Raw genomic sequence first — 19457 nt, forward strand, 5'->3', positions numbered from 1 at the left:
AATGAATGATGATTTAAAAAAAAAAAAAAACTAAAAGAAGTTAAACCATACATGGAAAAGGAAAAAAAGGAAGTTACCTTTTTACTGACTAGAGAAACGAATGCCCTAATTAAAAAATTACACTGTTGTATATATTACCAAAATAATTGCTCTATTAAAAGTAGCATATGTAATCTGGATAGCCATCGCCACATAGGAATGAGAGACTTCAAATGAAGAAGGACTAATATGTCCCTTTTTAATCAATGGTAAGCTTCTATAATCACACCATTATTCAATATGGTACAAATAACGGCCATTCTTTAGGAGTATATTCAGGCTTTTTTATTGCTGAGGCAGCCAGTCTGTACCACATATTCATGAAAACTTCAAAATCAGAAGTATCTCTTCAACCCTGTTTTGAACAAAATTCTAGATCTCGATAATGTAAATCATCTGGACACTTGAGTAGATTCAACATATTTTTAGGAAAGCAGGTTAATACTTGCACCAGATCCTGTTCACAGGTATACTGACAGCCCCATCAACCTCTGGAAGGGGAAGAAAGCTCCACTGAAGTAAAAATAAAATCCTAGCCAATTTCCATAACAGAAAACTAAATTTGCCTCAGCTGCAAATATTTTGTTACCAGGGAAAAGATTCATTTTAGACACCAGATAAGGAAGAAGCACCGATCAAAGTTCATAATGGTTAGAACAGCTGATAGCTGAGAGAAATAGGTCTCTATATTATCTAAATTTTATTACAATACTAAGCAGATCTCCAGAAATAAACAGTAATGTTTAGTTCTTTGGAGAAATACAATCTCTAAATTATATTCAATCATAGCTTTTATCTAACGTGAATAAAAGGAACTATTAAAAATCCTTAAAGGCGGGGCATGGTAGCTCACACCTGTAATCCTAGAAATTTGGGAGGCCAAGGTGGGCGAATTGCCTGAGCTCAGGAGTTCGAGACCAGCCTGGGCAACATGGTAAAACCCTATCTCTACTAAAAGAAAAAAAAATCAGTCGGGCTTGGTGGCGGGTGCCTGTAGTCCCAGCTATTCAAGAGGCTGAGCAAGAGAATTGCTTGAACCTGAGAGGCAGAGGTTGCAGTGAGCCGAGATCATGCCACTGCACTCTAGCCTGCACAACAAAGCAAAACTGTTTCAAAAAAAAATTTTAAAAAATCCTTACAATTATTTTCCATCATGTCCTTTATTTATGGCTATATACATTAAACTTTCTAATAGAATTAAACAAGAAAAAAATTTCTCTTGTAAAGTATGTCTGAGGGCATATTAACAAAAAGAAAAAAAAGAAAAAGAAGTATGCTTTTGTTTAGCAAAAAAATAAAACTATAACATTTTCTCTTGTTTGCTTTGGCTACAAGGAAGCTCTGAGTTAAGGTTAATGAACAATTAAAAGCATCCATCTTGTCCCAGGTTCTAAGTACAATGATCATTTTTCTACCTAGTTCCTGTTCTTTTTTATAGTTTTATTATTTAGCTGTTTCATTTATAGTATATTTATTATTTTGATACTTTCCTATTAATTCCTCCGGGAACTAAATAGAGATAGTTTACAGATAAACCACTTAAGCAGTACAAAAGCTTAAGAGTAGCAATACCTGGGCATGACTATAAGACAGTTTGTCCTTAATTTTTGAAACACTAGACAGAAATTGCACTATATGCACAATATAAAAATATAAACTGTACTGTTAATTTTAATAGAATAGGGAATATCATAGAATAAAATATAATAATTACTTAGGGTAAAAACGACGGGCTTGGGAACCAGACAGACCAAAGACAAATACAGGTTCCACTTTTAAGCTAAAAAACTTTGGATAAATTACAGTGAAACTTCCTATAAAAAACAGATAATAGTGGCCAGGCACAGTGGCTTACACCAGTAATCCCAACTACTCTGGAGGCTGAGAGTGGAGGACTGCTTGAGCCCAGGAGTTCAAGGCTTTTCTGCGACATGATCATGCCACTGCACTCTAGCCTGGGCGACAGAGCAAGACCTCGTCTCAAAAAAAGATAATAGTAACATAATTCACAGCAATGTCCGTGGAATATTCTTGAAAGAAAAATGATGGAGTACATTATTGTATGCTCTACATACAACATCTTCACTTGCTAATATATATTTTTTCTTTACCTTCCCTCATTCCTGACATTACTGCTGAGGCTGACATACAGGATATGATGAAAAGTAAGCGCGATCGCATGCGCATACACACACATATTGTGCACTTTAAACTTAGGCTCATCTGTCATTTGTCATTATACCCTCTCGCAAATTCTCCATGGATTCCAGTAGAAGTGAGGTTACAAAATCTACATCAGCATTTAAAGCATCAGGTAGAAGGCTGGGCATGGTGGTTCATGCCTGTAATCCCAGCACTTTGGGAGGCCAAGGCGGGTGCATCACCTGAGGTCAGGAGTTTGAGAACAGCCTGGCCAACATGGTGAAACCCAGTCTCTACCAAAAATACAAAAACTAGCCAGGCGTGGTGGCAGGCACCTGTAATCCTAGCTACTCAGGAGGCTGAGGCAGAAGAATTGCTTGAGCCTGGGAGGCGGAGGATGCAATGAGCTGAGATCGCACCACTGCACTCCAGTCTGGGTGACAGAGCGAGACTCCATCTCAAACAAAATAAATACAAAATTTAAAAAATAAAACATCAAATAGAAAAGAAAGCTAAGCTCTTCAAAGCTGCTTTATTTGGTTTAAAAGGCTATGATACTTACTATATGATCCCATTTATATGAAATCATAGAAAAGGCAAAGCAACCATCATAGAAAGTAGATCAGTAGTGGCCAGGAGGTGAGGGGAAGAGTATTAACTATAAAAAGGGGTATGAGGGAACTTTTTGGGGCAATGGAAATGTTCTGTATCATGATTGTAGTGGTAGTTACACAACTGTAACTGTACACATTTGATCAAGCTCATCAAATTGTACATTTTAAATTGGTGGATTCTGGCCAGGAGTGGTGGCTCATGCCTGCAATCCCAGCACTTTGGGAGGCTGATAGCTTGAAGCCAGGTGGATAGCTTGAGGCCAGGAGATCAAGACCAGCCTGAACAACGTGGTAAAACCCTGTCTCTACAAAAAATAAATAAATTAGCTGGGCGCAGCAGCATGTGCCTATAATCACAGCTACTTGAGAAACTGAGGCAGGAGGATCACTCGAGCCCAGGCTGTTGAGGCTGCAGTGAGCCAAGATCATGCCACTGCACTCCAGCCTGGGTGGCAGAGTGAGACTCCCTCTCAAAAAAAATTAATAAAATAATAAATACATTAGTGAATTTTATTATACTTAAATTATATTCAATTAAGCTGACAAAAAGAAAAAATATACACATGGTACCAAACCAGACAAAGTGACCAAATGGTTCTAGATGGGAAACAAGCCCAGCATAGCGGCTAAAAGCATGGGCTCTGGAGCCAGACTGTCCGTGTTCAATCCTGGCTCCACCACTTACTTGCTCTGTGACTTTGGACACATTATGTAAGCCCACTGTACCTTAATTTCTTCATATTATAATGTAAATATTTTTTTTTTTTTTTTTTTGAGACGGAGTTTCACTCTTGTTGCCCAGGCTGGAGTCCAATGACGTGATCTCGGCTCACCGCAACCTCTGCCTCCCGGGTTCAAGCGATTCTCTTGCCTCAGCCTCCCAAGTAGCTGGGACTACAGAAGTGTGTCACCACGCCTGGCTAATTTTGTATATTTTTTAGTAGAGACGGGGTTTCTCCATGTTGGCAGGGCTGGTCTCGAACTCCCGACCTTAGGCATTCCACCCGTCTCAGCCTCCCAAAGTGCTGGGATTACGGGCGTGAGCCACTGCGCCCGGCCGTAAATGTTTAAAAAACACAATTGGGCCGGGCTCGGTGGCTCACTCCTGTAATCCCAGCACTTTGGGAGGCCAAGGTGGGTGGATCACCTGAGGTCGGGAGTTCGAGACCAGCGTGATCAACATGTAGAAACCCCATCTCTACTAAAACTACAAAATTAGCCAAGCATGGTGGCGCATTCCTGAAATCCCAGCTCTCGGGAGGGTGAGGCAGGAGAATTGCTTGAACCCAGGGGGTGGAGGTTGTGGTGAGCCAAAAACCCACCACTGCACTCCAGCCTGGGAAAGAAAAGCTAAACTCCGTCTCAAAAAAAAAAAAAAAAAAAAAAAATTGGATGACAATTCAAATGAATTCAAACTATAAAAACTAATTTATGTGTAGACAAATAGCATCTTTCTTCTGAACAATTTTGTTGCAGTCTGTGGGTGGCTACTCAGGTGATCAGAAGTGAATGTAAAGACACTGTAGTCCTAGGTTTGATCCCCTAATGTGTTCATTACTTTCCTGTTAATAATCATAGTCAGCCATCTTGTAAGTAACATTATTAGTCAACAATTGGGATAATAATAAATCCATCATTAGCACTGGAGTCCAAGATCCATTTGAATAGCAACATTTTTTATCTATATCATGGGCAGTGTAACATGACAAAAACAGTAACTTCTAGCAATAACTTACTTTCTTAAGGATTTGAATAACACTAAAACTTTGTTTTAAAGCAAATAAAAAATATTCTATATAATCATTACCAGTCCTGAATAAAGACTCACAAGAGAGGCTTTTTTTCTGGTGACAAATTTCTATTTTGTCAACACACATTAACAGCTCAAAGTATCTTTACCTGTTCTTCCTAAACAGCCGCTTTCATAGCTATCACCTCTCACCTGAGCATTGGATACAGCATTTATCCTAGAACGGTACAAAATCATCAAATGAATTTCAGTATTCGCTGTTAAAATACTCAAATATTTATATAACACTTAGACGGAAAACAGATTATTTCATAACTAAAATCAATATCTGAATAATTTAACATATCTTTTAACCTAATAAAAATGCTAGTTGATAGAAATGTTACATTAGTCTTATTTTCATAAAGTACACCCAGAAAACACATTTATTTTAAGAGATTTATATCACTTCTCTCCAGAGATTATACAAGAGGGACCAGTTTTCTGGTTTCTTTGTCTATTTCACATTTATACATGAATGACTCAGTGCTATCCCATTTCAAGGTTCTCATTATTATCAAGAGTTAAACAGTTTCTCTTTGTGTTAAAAGTCAAGTGATTTTCTATGATCCATTTCTTAAGCTCAGAGAAAATGTAGCTTATGTATAATATGCCCACTTTATTCAGCTTCCCCTTCCATTTTTGTTAGAGCAAGGTACATTAATTAGTAACAGGAATTTCCTTTTTTTAGAAGCCACAATGGATATAAGTAGTTCCATTTTCCAAAATATAACCTTTTTAAAACTCCTGGCCAGGTGCAGTGGCTCACACCTGTAATCCCAGCACTTTGAGAGTCCACAGCAGGCAAATCACGAGGTCAGGAGTTCAAGACCAGCCTGGCAAACATGGTGGAACCCCGTCTCTACTAAAAATACAAAAAATTAGCTGGGCGTAGTGGCAGGCACCTGTAATCCCAGCTACTTGGGAGGCTGAGGCAAGGGAATCACTTGAACCCGGGAGGCAGAGGTTGCAGTGAGCCAAGATCACGCCAGTGTGGTCCAGCCCAAACAACAGAGTAAGACTCTGTCTCAAAAACAAAAAAACCTCCTGACGGTATAAGGAAATGATGTAATCTTAATGTTTAATATTTTTTAATTGTTAAAAGACATCCATAAAAAGCTTCCAAGCTTTTTTATGAAATGAGGTAACATAAACTTAAAAATAATTTAATAAAAACAAAAGCCACAAACAAATCTCTTTTGAGGCCAATCTTGCCTTTTCCTCAAACACTGGCAAACACAGTCAAGTAGCACATTAAAAAAAATAATAATAATACTGCAAGGTAAAAGTTGAGTGTACTACAACACCTACGGATGATTTACTACTAAAAAATGCAGAAACGTAACATGTTTCATGAAATCTCAGAGCCATCAGTTTTAAGATACACCATTAATTTTTAATACTGACAAGAAATAAAAATGTTATCAATTATAATTCTAAGATACCACTGACTGTAAGATGCATCCTGATATTCAGAGGTATTAAAATGCGAAAAAGTAGATCTTGCAACTGACAAAATATGTAACTGACCAGATTTAAAAATATGAGGAAAAAAAAAATCACAAGATAATTGTTATAGGTGCTAAAAAGATATATGACCAAATCCAACACTCATTCTTGGTTAAAAAAAATCGTAATAAAATGGGAATTATGTATGTATCATGTTAAAAAATAGTCTATCAAATAAATTAAAAAGTTATTCAAGAAAGCACTGCACATTAACAGGAAAGTATTTTTAGAAAAATCACCTTGAATAGAGAATTATCTTCATACTTACATGAAGAAAGCCAATGTGGAAAATACACCACATGTGTGAAAGGCATGGTTCAACTGTTCTGGCTTAGGATACACCACAGCTGCATCAATCATTATCCACCAGCCTGTAAAAAACTTAAAACACAGCCCAAGTCACTAAAACATTAAAACTCTTGCTAGCACAATACCTGCTTTTTAACATTCCTTTTGTCCTACAGATCATATAAATGGGCCAGGTGCAGAGGCTCACGCCTGTAATCCCAGCACTTTGGGAGGCCAAGGCAGGTGGATCACTTGAGGTCAGGAGTTCAAGCCTGGTCATCATGGTAAAACCTCATCTCTTCTAAAAATACAAGGCCGGGCGCAGTGGCTGACATCTGTAATCCCAGCACTTTGGGAGGCCAACACGGGCAAATCACCTGAGGTCAGGAGTTTGAGACCAGTCTGGTCAACATGGTGAAACCTCGTTTCTACTAAAAGTACAAAAATTAGCTGGGCATGGTGGCAGGCACCTGTAATCCCAGCTACTCGGGAGGCTGAGGCAGGAGAATCGCTTAAACCCAGGAGGTGGAGGCTGCAATGAGCTGAGATCATGCCACTGCACTCCAGCCTGGACGACAGAACGAGACTCTGTCTCAAAAATATTCAATACAAATACAAAAATTAGTTGGGCATGGTGGCATGTGCCTCTAATCCTAGCTACTTGGGAGGCTGAGGCACAAGAATTGCTTGAACCTGGGAAGTCAGAGGCGGAGACTGCAGTGAGCAGACTGCTTCACAATTATCGTTAGTTCTTGCTCTGCTTCATTTCATTTTGTTTTTCTATTGGACTTTAGGTGTAGAACTGTACATTGAAAGAGATGAATTTTTAAAATATAAACAGATAAAGAAATTTGCTTCCAAAAAATGCTGTGGGAGCCAGGAATGGTAGTATGAACCTGTAGTCCCAGCTACCTGGGAGACTGAGGCAGGAAGATTGCTTGAGACCATGAATTTGAAGCTGTAGTATACTACGACCACATCTGTAAATAGCAACTGTACTCTAGTAGCTGTACAACATAGCAAGACCTCGTCTCTTTAAAAAAAAAAAAAAGTGCGGACAGAGAGTAGTTGATGGAATTATAAACCAAGATAGGTCCTGATTTTGGGGTGTTGTTTTTTTTTTTAAGCTGGATGATAGATACATGGGATAAAGGAGGTGATGGAATCTTTATACCTTTCTCTCTGCTTTTGTTTTATGCCTGTCGTTTTCAATTAAAGTTAAAAAAAATGATGGAAAGAAAATTAATAGTTTCCTTCACAAATGTCTTCCTCTGATGCTCCCCTGATGTTGCAGCTGGGGAAACAGAGATGGTATTTCTTCCCTAGAGCCGCTGCAGGGCTTCAGTTCTAATGGAGCCTAAGGTTGTTACTATTATCTGCAGAGTACTGTCACTGTTGTCTGACCTTCAATAAGTCACAACAATAATTTTGGGTTACATCAAATTCTGAGCCTTTAAGGATCTTAAAGTACTTATATATATGTTGTATCAGTAAGTTAAAAATGCTATTGCCTATAATAATTATATTATCACTGGAACTGAAGAAAAGATATTAAGTACACATTTACAAAGTCAAAATGAATCCAGGGCCTACCATATTCTGCTTGGCAATAGTATCTAGAACTCTGATAATCATCTATACAAAACAGCAGTGAAATAAATAGTTCTGGAAAGCCATTCTCAGTTCAAAGGAACCGGCATTAATTTCCAGGGCAAAAGGTAAGGGATACATGTCACCAACCAGTCTTTCTCACTTACCAATATACCTGCGACAACAGATGCCACAGCATTTCTTCTCTCACTCCAGTCAATACATTCACATTCTGGCCAACGAAAATTATCTAGGAAGCCTGCCATTTTTACTTCTTAAGCATAAATTTTTCATTAAATGCTGTATCCTACAAACAGAAAGACAAAAACTAATCAACCTAAGAAAATGTTTTCTAAAAGTAAAATACCTTACTCCTTTCTTAAAGCTTTACACACAACTTTACTTTAGGTCCTATTCTACTATAGTTAAGAAAAATTCAATACTTCAACAAGTACCTAATTGAGATGTATAGAGGACTACGTTAGGACCCAAGGGGGAGCTTGCTATTTGATAAATGAGCACTATGGTTTTAAACCATGTCTAGGAGCTAGGTGCCACGGTGGTTCACACCTGTAATTCCAGCACTTTGGGAGGCCAAAGTGGGCAGATCACTTGAGGCCAGGAGTTCGAGACCAGCCTGGCCAATATTATGAAACCTTGTCTCTACTAAAAATGCAAAAAATTAACTGGGCGTGGTGGCACATGCCTGTAATCACAGCTACTCAGGAGGCTGAGGCACACGAATTGCTTGAACCTGGAAGGCAGAGATTGCAGTGCAAGATTATGCCACTGAACTCCAGCCTGGGCAACAGAACAAGACTCTGTCCAAAAATAAATAAATAAATGAAATAAATTAAACATATCTAAAATATTTGACACTTCTTCCATTGAGAGGTAGATTTATGTCCTACCTTTGAATTTGGGTCAACAATAAAGACTAGTTGACCAGTAGAGTAGAGGAAGTGATGCTATGTAACTTCTGCCATGCCACTTCCAAGATCAGGTCACAGAAGGCAATGGAGCATCTGCCTGGTTCTCTGGAACACTAATGCTCGGGCTACCATGCTGTAAGGAGACCATTTATAGGTGTTCTGACCCACAGTTACAGTTGAGGTCCCAGCTAACAGCTAGTATTAACTGCCAGACATGAGTAAAGACACTTTTAGGTAACTGCTATCCAGCTATAGCACCATCCCAAAAGTATGAGCCTTCCCAGGTAAGGCACCAGATATATGGAGCAGAGATACATCATCCTGGCTATGCCCCTTCCAAATTCCTGACCCACAAAATCTAATAAACATAATAAAATGACTGTTTTAAGCCACAGGGTTTTGGCATTAATCTGTAACGCAGTAAGACATAACTGGAAGAAGGAGAAAAATCATGTGCCTAAATAACTATAGGAGTGTAGCATACTATTTTTAAAAACAAAGATATTATGTAAACATGAAATGTTTCAAGGCCACCATAAATTCTAGAAAGAAATAAAAAAAAAAAATTGAAAGCACTGGACAGGGCTGAAAAACAGGCAGAAATTGAAAGAAACTTCATCCTTGAAAGAAAGAAAACACAGCCAGATGCGTGGTGGCTCATGCCTATAATCCCAGCACTTCGGGAGGCTGAGGCGGGTGGATCATTTGAAGTCACGAGTTCATGACCAGCCTGGCCAACATGGTGAAATCCCGTCTCTACTAAAAATCCAAAAATCTGAGGCAGGAGAATCGCTTGAACCCGGGAGGTGAAGGTTGCAGTAAGCCAAGATTGTGCCACTGCACTCTAGCCTGGGAGACAAAGCGACACTCTGTCTCAAAAAAAAAAAAAAAAAAAAAATCGGCTGGGCTCGGTGGCTTACGCCTGTAATCCCAGCACTTTCGGAGGCCAAGGCAGGCGGATCACGAAGTCAGGAGATAGAGACCATCCTGGCTAACATGGTGAAACCCCGTCTGTACTAAAAATACAAAAAAAAAAAAAATTAGCTGGGCATGATGGCAGGCACCTGTAGTCCCAGCTACTCGGGAGGCTGAGGCAGGAGAACGGCATGAACCTGGGAGGCGGGGCTTGCAGTGAGCCACTGCCCTCCAGCCTGGGCAACAGAGAAAGACTCCATCTCAAAAAAGAAAAAAAATCAGCCAGTCATGGTAGCATGCACCTGTAATCCCAGCTACTCAGGAGGCCGAAATAGGAGAATCATTTGATCCCAGGAGGCAGAGGTTGGGGTGAGCCAAGATCACACCACTGCACTCCAGCCTGGGCAACAGAGTGAGACTCCCTCTCAAAGAAAAAAAAGAAAGAAAACACAGTAAGTGGGATCAGCTGTTCCCCTTAGGAACCCCATTAAACTCCCATTCCCAGCCCAGGGAGTCCCCTTGGCACAAAGTGGCCACAGTGGCAGCAAAAAGCCACAGTCTTCTTGGCTTGAGATGCCAGAAGATGGGAGTTCAGGACCACCATAACAGCTGGAAATTGAAGGGGGACATCTCAGAAAGGAGTAAGTCACAAAGAGAGCCCCAAACACTTTAACATAAGGGAGACATTTTGGAATTTTCATTCCACCAAGTCAGGGAGGATCAGTAAACACCTTGGGGACATATCCTAACAAAATATAAAACCAAGTCTCCACAATTTCAAGGTGATCAGCCAATATTTTAACTGCCTATTACAACAAAAAGCAATACTTTTCAGATGAAGATAACAAAATTGACTCATATTATTCACAACGTCCAATATATACTAAAAAAATTACTAGACATGCAAAGAACCAGGAAAATGTGATCTATTTTTAAGGAGGAAAAAGAACAGTCAATAGAAATAAATCCCAAAATGACTCAGATATTGAAATTAGCAGACAAGGACTTTAAAGCACCCATTATAAAAATCATATTCAAGGACTTACAGGAAAACATGGTCAAAATAACTGAACCAATGGAGAATCTTAGTAGAGAAAAGGAAACCATTTTTTAAAAAAAGAATCAGGAGCCAATGTGATGGCTTGCACCTGTAATCCCAGCTACTCAGAAGGTCGAGGCAGGAAGATTGCTTGAGGCCAGGACTTCAAGCCCAGCCCAGGCAACATAGCAAGACCCTATCTCTAAAAAATAAATTAAAATGTAAAAAGATTCAAATGAAAATTCTAGGGGCTGGGTGCAGTGGCTCATGCCTGTAATCCCAGCACTTTGGGAGGCTGAGGCAGGCGGATCACGAGGTCAGGAGATCGAGACCATCCTGGCTAACATGGTGAAACCCCGTCTCTACTAAAAATACAAAAAATTAGCCAGGCATGGTGGCAGGCGCCTGTAGTCCCAGCTACTCAGGAGGCTGAGGCAGGAGAATGGCGAGAACGCGGGAGGTGGAGCTTGCAGTGAGCCGAGATGGCACCACTGCACTCCAGCCTGGGCAACAGAGCAAGACTCCCCTAAAAAAAAAAAAAAAAAGAAAGAAAGAAAATTCTAGAACTGCAAATTACAATGTTTGAATTTAAAAATTAAATGGGCCAGGCAGGATGGCTCACGCCTGTAATCCCAGCACTTTGGGAGGCCGAGGCGGGCGGATCACGAGGTCAAGAGATCGAGACTATCCTGGCCAACATGGTGAAACCCCGTCTCCACTAAAAATACAAAAATTTAGCTGGGCATGGTAGCAGGCACCTGTAATCCTAGCTACTCAGGAGGCTAAGGCAGTGGAATTGCCTGAACCCAGGAGGCGGAGGTTGCAGTGAGCCGAGATTGCACCACTGCACTCCAGTCAGGCAACAGAGCAAGATTCCATCTAAAAATAAATAAATAAATAATTAACTAAATGAACTTAATCGCAGATTAGATACAGTAGAAGAAAAGGACAGTAAACTTAAACATCAAAAGAAATTATCCAATTTAGAGACCTGAGGAACAATACTAAGTGGTCTAAAATATATGTAATTAAAGTTCCCAGAAGAAGAAAAGACAGAATGAGAAAGAAAAAAATTTTGAAAAAAATAATAGATGGGCTGGGCACGGTGGCTCACACCTGTAATCCCAGCACTTTGGGAGGCTGAGGCGGGTGGATCACCTGAGGTCAGGAGTTCGAGACCAGCCTGGCCAACATGGTGAAACCCCGTCACTACTAAAAATACAAAACTGGGTGTGATGGCGCATGCCTGTAATCCCAGCTACTTGGGAGGCTGAGGCAGGAGGATCACTTGAACCTGGGAGGCGGAGGTTGCAGTGAGCCAAGATCACACCATTCATTGCATTCCAGCCTGGGAAACAAGAACAAAACTCCATCTCAAAAAAAAAAAAAAAAGAATAAATGAAAATTTCTCAAATTTGGTGAAAAATATTAACTTACAAATCCAAAAAGCTCAGCAAACTCCAAGGAGGATAAATACAAAGAAAACATCATAATCAAACTGCTGAAAACCAGAGATACAGAGAAACTCTTGAAACAGTCTTATGGGGAAAAAAAATCAATACAACATATACAGAGATAGAACAATAGGAACGATGGCTGACTTCTAACCAGAACAAAGGATACTAGAAGACACAGGAATGACACTGTTAATAACGCTTTAAGACAAAAAAAATCAGGCCAGGTGTGGTGGCTCATGCCTGTAATCCCAACACTTTGGAGACTGCAGTGAGCAGACTGCTTTGAGGCCAGGAGTTCAAGACCAGCCTGGGCAACATGGAGAAACCCCATCTCTAATAAAAATACAAAAATTAGCTGGGCATGGTGGCCCTTACCTGTAGACCCAGCTACTCAGGAGGCTGAGGCACAGGAATCACTTGAACCCAGGAGCTGGAGGTTGCAGTGAGCCGAGATCGCACCACTGCACTCCAGCCTGGGCAAAAAAGTGAGACTCTGTCTCGGAAGAAAAAAAAAAAAAAAAAACTCAATCCCAAATTCTATACCCAGCAAAAATATTCTCCAAAAATGAGGATAGCCAAGCATGGTGGTGTGCACTTGTAGTCTCAGCTACTCAGGAGGCTGAGATGGAAGGATCACTTGTGCCCAGAAGTTCGAGGTTACAGTGAGCTATGACAGGTGACACAGTGAGACCTTGTCTCAAAAAAAAAAAAAAAAAAAAGGTGACAGCAATTCTACTCCTATCTACCCAAGAGAAATGAAAATATATCTTCACAATAACTTGTTCATAGCAGCATTATTCGTAATTGCCACGGAGTGGAAGCAACCAAACATACATCAACGAATGGATAAATAAAACATAGCACATCCATACAAAGGAATACAAATTCAGCAACAAAAAGGAAAGAGGTTCCTACTGATAGATGCTACATGAACGAACCTCAACAACTGACTAAGTAAAAGACAGAAGACCATATATTGTATGATTCCATTTACAGGAAACATCCAGAATAGGCAAATCTATAGACATAAAGCGGATTAGTGGCTGTCTAGGGATGGGGAGAAGAAAGATACAAAGTGACTGCAAAAGGCTACAAGATTCTAAAACTAGATTGTGGCAATGACTGCACAGCTCCGTAAATACTAAAAATCATTCGACTGTACACTTAAAACAGGTGAATGTTACAGTATATATACGTATCTCAACAAAGCTGTGTTTTTTGGGGGGCAGGGGAGGGGGTTGTTGTTGTTTTTTTTAAGAGAGACAGGGTTTCACCCAGTTGTCCAAGCTGGTCTTAAACTCCTGAACTCAAGCGATCTGCCTGCCTCAGCCTCCCAAAATGCTGAGATTACAGGTGTGCACCACCATTCCCAGCCAGTTTTCTTTTTTTTAATAAGAGTAAAATAATGGTACTTCCAGGTAAACAAAAATTGAGATAATTCATCACCAAACCTGCGCTAAGAAAGAAATGCTAAAGGGAATTCTTCAAGCTGAAAGGAATGATACCCGATGAAACTGAGACCTACAAGAAAAACTGAAGAGGCCAGGTGCAATGGCTAACACTTGTAATCCCAGCACTTTGGGAGGCCAAGGTGGGTGGATTACCTGAGGTCAGGAGTTCAAAACCAGCCTGGTGAAACCCTGTCTCTACTAAAAATACAAAACCAAGCTGGGCGTGGTGGTGGATGCCTGTAATCCCACCTATTCAGGAGGCTGAGGCAGGAGAATCACTTGGACCCGGGAGGCAGAGGTTGCAGTGAGCCAAGATCGTGCCATTGCACTCCAGCCTGGGCAACAGGAGCGAAACTCCGTCACCAAAAAAAAAAAAAAGACAACAATTTAAAGCAAAAATTAGAACACTGTAGAGAATGTCCACAAAGATAAATTTCTTTCTAAACAGTATGTCAGTTATGTTTTCAAATAATATCATTAAATATGGTTTTAGGTAAAATACCTCTAAATTTAAAGTAGTGAGTCCAATTGTTAATCTGAAAAAAGCACAATAAATATATTACAGAAGGTCCAAACACTGAAAACACAGACTGGGAGACAATATTTACAAAATGATTATCTGGCAAAGGACTTGTCCTTGCATATATAAAGAACTCCTAAACATTAATAATAAAAAGAAAAAATATAGGCAATAAAAAGTATATGAGACTCGAACAGACAATTCATGACCAATAAGCACTGAAAAAGATGTTCAACATCATTAGTCAACAGGGAAATGCAAATTAATGAAAGATATCTCACACCTACTATAACAGCTAAACTTAAAAAGATTGACAATGCCAAATGTCAGTGAGGATGTAGAACAAATAAAATTCTCACAACACGTTTCTGATGGCAGTTTTATAAGGTTAAAAATAAATCTCCCTAAAACTCAGTAATTTCATTCCTAGGTGTTTACCCAAGGGAAGTAAAAACATCAACACATACAAAAAGGTTTGTACAGGAAAGCTTATAGCAGTTTTATTCATAATAGTGCAAAACAGAAACAACCTAAATGTTCATCAACAGAAGATGGTAAAACAAATTATGTCTGTTCACACAATGGAATACTAAGCAATAGAAAAAATATGAACCAATACATATTTTAAATATCATATAAAAAATCTCAAAAACATGACTTGAGTAAAAGAAGGCAGATACAAAAGAGTATATACTATATGACTCCATTTAAACGAACTTTAAGAAGAGGTAAAACTAATCAATAGTCACAAAAATCAAAACAGTGGCTACCTACAAGGGGAGAGGACCGACTAGAAGGAACTTTTTGGGGTGAATGGAAATATTCAATATCTTGACTGGGATAGTGGTTATGCAAGTAAATACACTTATCAAGTCACTGAAGTGTACACTTAAGATCTGTCTGTACAGATCTTAAAATTTTAAATTTTTTATCATTTAGCTATGCTTTAGTTACACTAAAGTATTATTCTGAATGCAATATGAACACATTTTATCAAGATATTCTACAGACAAGTTAATGAATTATTATAAAAGATTAAGTAGTAACTGGTTAAAAGCAAGTATGGGCCGGGCACAGTGGCTCATGCCTGTAATCCCAGTACTTTGGGGGGCTGAGGTGGGTGGATCATGAGGTCAGGAGTTCAAGACCAGCCTGGCCAAGATGGTAAAATCCTGTCTCTACTAAAAATACAAAAATCAGCCAGGCGTGGTGGCAGATGCCTGTAATCCCAGCTACTTGGGAGGCTGAGGCAGGAGAATCACTTGAACCCAGGCAGCAGAGGTTGCAATGAACCAAGATCACACCACTGCACTCCAGCCTGGGTGACAGAGTGAGACTCCGTCTCCAAAAAAAAAAAAAAAGCATGGGGAAAGTCACCATGAATTTAAGGCAACGCTTTAAGGTTAAAAAAAATTCATTTCCCACATAAAATTCATTTCCCATATATTAATCTATTATAAATTATTATATAAGCAGAAAAGAGGTAGGTATTTCCACACACAGATTTATAAAACAAGTCATAATCTCCTCCCAACTAGGGCTTAAATTGGGTCAGAGATGGGGTGGGACAAAGGAACACGAAAACAAATTTATACAAATAATGACTATGAAGGAAATGCATAGGATCCTAAGAGAATAAAGGGGAAGCTTATTTCAGAATGAGTGGTCAGGGAAAGCCTCTTTGAAGAGGTAAAGTTTGCTAAAATTAAAAAAAAACCTACTGAAATTTAAAAGCTGAGTAAAGTTAATTAGATTAAATAGAAGTAAAAGGAGTAGAGCAGAGAGAGGGAAAAATATACACAAAGCCCCTAAATCCCTTAGTACCAGCAAGGAAGAATTAGCTGGTACCTAGGAGAATCAGGATAAAGAAAGAAAGTAAAGGGGGCAGGGCTCAGTGGCTCATGTCTGTAATCCTAGCACTTTGGGAGGCCAAGGTGGGCAGATCATTTGAGGTCAGGAGTTCGAGGCCAGCCTGGCCAACATGGTGAAACCCTGGCTCTACTAAAAATACAAAAATTAGCCGGGCATGGTGGCGGGCGCCTGTAATCCCAGCTATTCAGGAGTCAGATGCAGGAAAATCACTTGAACCCAGGAGGTGGAGGTTGCAGTGAGCTGAGATCACACCATTGCATTGCCCAAGCTGGTCCCTAACTTCTGGCCCCAAGTGATTCTCCCATTTCAGCCCCCCTAGAGTAGCTGGGATTACAGGTGCAAGCCATGGTGCCCTAACAGAAATATGTTTAGAAGAGTTATAGAACACTATTTGCCAGAAAGAGTCAAGGAAAGATCAATAAATTAAAAGGAAATAAAATATGGCCGGGCATGGTGGCTCATGCCTGTAATCCCAGCACTTTGGGAGGCCATGGCGGGCAGATCACTTGAGGTCAGGAGTTCAAGACCACCCTGGCCAACATGGTGAAACCCTGTCTCTACTAAAAACACAAAAATTAGCCGACATGGTGGCACATGCCCGTAGTCCCAGCTACTGAGGAGGCTGAGGCAGAAGAATTGCTTGAACCTGGGAGGCAGAGGTTGCAGTGAGCCAAGATTGCGCCATTGCACTCCAGCCTGGGCAACAAGAGCGAAACTGTCTCAAAAAAAAGAGGATTTCTTCCAAGAGTTGTAACAGGAAATGAAACGTAGCTTTACCAGTACAACCCTGAAGACAAGGCACAAGCAAAGCAATGGCTACCAGACCAAGGCGGAAGAATCACTTGTGGCCAGGAGTGCAAGACCACATCTCTACAAAAAATGTAAAAACTTAGCCAGGTATGGTGGTGCAAACCTGTAGTCTTAGCTACTTGAGGAGAGGCTGAGGTGGTAGGATCACCTGAGCCTAGGCATCTGAGACTGCAGTGAGTTATGACTGCACCACTGTACTCCAGAATGGATGCAGAGCAAGATCCTGTCTCTAAAAAAATTAAAAATAAATAAATTATTAAAAATAAAGCAATGGCTACCAAGAGGTAGAAGTGGTCTAGTCAAAGCAAAAGCAGATTGGTCTGGCAAGGCAAAATGGCTCATGCCTATTATCCCAACACTTTGGGAGGCCAAAGTGAAATGATCGCTTGAGGCAAGGAGTTTGAGACCAGCCTGGGCAAAACAGGCAGACCTTGTCTCTACAAAGAAAAAATATATATATAATAAAATGAAATGAAAATTAAAGCGGACTGGTCAAGAGGAAAGGTCATGCATGGCAACAGTTTTTTTTTAATGCTCCAGGCATTTTGCTGGTTGACTTTCCACCAGACCAAAAAACAATAACATCTGTTTACTATGACAGTATTTTGAGAAAGCCAAAGCTTTAGCAGAAAAACACCCCAGAAAGCTTCGCCAAAGAGTCCTCCCCCACAAACAACAACGCTCCTGCTCATTTCTCTCATCAAACAAAGGCAATTTTACAAGAGTTCCGATGGGAAATCATTAGGCATCCACCCTAACCGTCCTGATCTGGCTCCTCTGACTTCTTTTTGTTTCCTAACCTTCAAACATCTTTAAAAGGCACCCATTTTTCTTCAGTTAATAATGTAACAAAGACTGCACTGACATGGTTAAACTCCCAGGACCCTCAGTTCTTTAGGGATGGGCTAAATGGCTGCTATCACTGCTTACAAAAGTGTCTTGAACTTGATGGAGCTTACACTGAGAAACACAGTTTATATTTTTTACTTGTGCTTTTTAATTCCATTTTTACAGACTTTCTGAAGTCCCCTGATATATTCCAAAATAACTAGAAAAGAGGACTTGAAATGTTCAAAACACACAGAAATGATAAATACTTGAGGTGATGGAGACTCTAAATACCCTATTTATTACACGTGCTATGCACATAACAAAATATCTTATGTACCCCATAACTATGTACAAATATTATGTATTAATCATAAAAAAGAAACATTGAGAGACTGAAAAATACCCTTTGGAATTTAAAAACATGATGGTAGAAACTCTTAAATTCCAAATAGAAGGGTTGGGGAATAAAAGTTAAGAAAATAGAGGCCGGCTGGCCCGGCGCGGTGGCTCACGCCTGTAATCCCAGCACTTTGGGAGGCCGAGGCAGGCAGATCATGAAGGCAGGAGATCGAGACCATCCTGGCTAACACGGTGAAACCCCGTCTCTATTAAAAATGCAAAAAATTAGCCGGGCGTGGTGGCGGGTGCCTGTAGTCCCAGCTACTCGGGAGGCTGAGGCAGGAGAATGGCGTGAACCTGGGAGGTGCAGCTTGCAGTGAGCTGAGATCGCGCCACTGCACTCCAGCCTGGGCGACAGAGCAAGACTCCGTCTCAAGAAAAAAAAAAAAAAAAGAAAGAAAGAAAAAAGAAAATAGAGGCCGGCTGCGGTGGCTCACTCCCGTAATCCCAGCACTTTAAGAGGCAGAGGTGGGCGGATCACCTGAGGTCAGGAGTTCGAAACCAGCCTGGCCAACATGGTGAAACCCCGTCTCCACTAAAAAGTACAAAAATTAGCTGCGAGTGGTGGCAGGCAACTGCATCCCAGCTACTCAGGAGGCTGAGGCTGGAGAATCACTTGAACCCGGGAGACAGAGGTTGCAGTGAGCTGAGATCGCGCCACTTCACTCCAGCCTGGGTGACAACAGCGAGACTCCATCTCAAAAAAAAAAAAAGAAAAAAAAGAAAGAAAAGAAAATAGAGCAACGCTCAGCATAGTGGCTCCTGTCTATAATCCCAGTACTTTGAGAAGCTTTTAAGCAGGAGGAGGCTTTGAGGTCAGGAGTTCTGAGACCAGTCTGGGGAACACAGTGAGACTTTGTTTCTATAAAAACTTAAAATAAATAAATAAATAAATAAATAAATAAATAAATAAATAAAATTGCCCAGGCATGGTGACATATGCCTCTAGTCCCAGCTACTTGGGAGGCTGAGGCTGAAGGATCACTTAAGCCTAAAAGGTCAAGGTTGCAGTGAGCCATGATCATGCCACTGCACTCCAGCCTGGGTGAGAGAGCAAGACCCTGTCTCAAAAATAAAAAAAAAAAAGAAAAGAAAAGAAAAAGAAAATACAAAAATAGAGCAAAAAAATAGATAGAAAACAGATAAGAAATTAGAAGACCAGGGCCAGGCACAGTGGCTCACGCCTGTAATCCCAGGACTTTGGGAGGCCCAGGCAGGCAGATCACCTGAGGTCAGGAGTTAGAGACCAGCCTGATCAAC

At 40.3% G+C, this 19457-nt stretch overlaps 1 protein-coding gene across 32 annotated transcripts in view; it reads right to left on the reverse strand.

Annotated features, from left to right (window-relative positions):
- The window catches only part of TMEM50B (transmembrane protein 50B), a 57533-nt gene that overhangs the window by 28597 nt on the left and 9479 nt on the right, over positions 1-19457 (reverse strand). For 17 of the 32 annotated variants that reach the window (XM_063803414.1, XM_063803410.1, XM_054675056.2 and 14 more), the window contains 3 exon segments: positions 8139-8278; positions 6362-6474; positions 4695-4762 (listed from right to left, as the gene is read on the reverse strand). In XM_063803414.1, coding sequence (XP_063659484.1) covers positions 4695-4762; positions 6362-6474; positions 8139-8237 — 280 coding nt within the window. In that variant the 5' untranslated portion in view covers positions 8238-8278. 32 annotated transcript variants of the gene reach the window in all.

This window comes from Pan troglodytes, chromosome 22 (genome assembly GCF_028858775.2).
Source record: "Pan troglodytes isolate AG18354 chromosome 22, NHGRI_mPanTro3-v2.0_pri, whole genome shotgun sequence".
Classification (NCBI taxonomy): Eukaryota; Metazoa; Chordata; class Mammalia; order Primates; family Hominidae; genus Pan; species Pan troglodytes.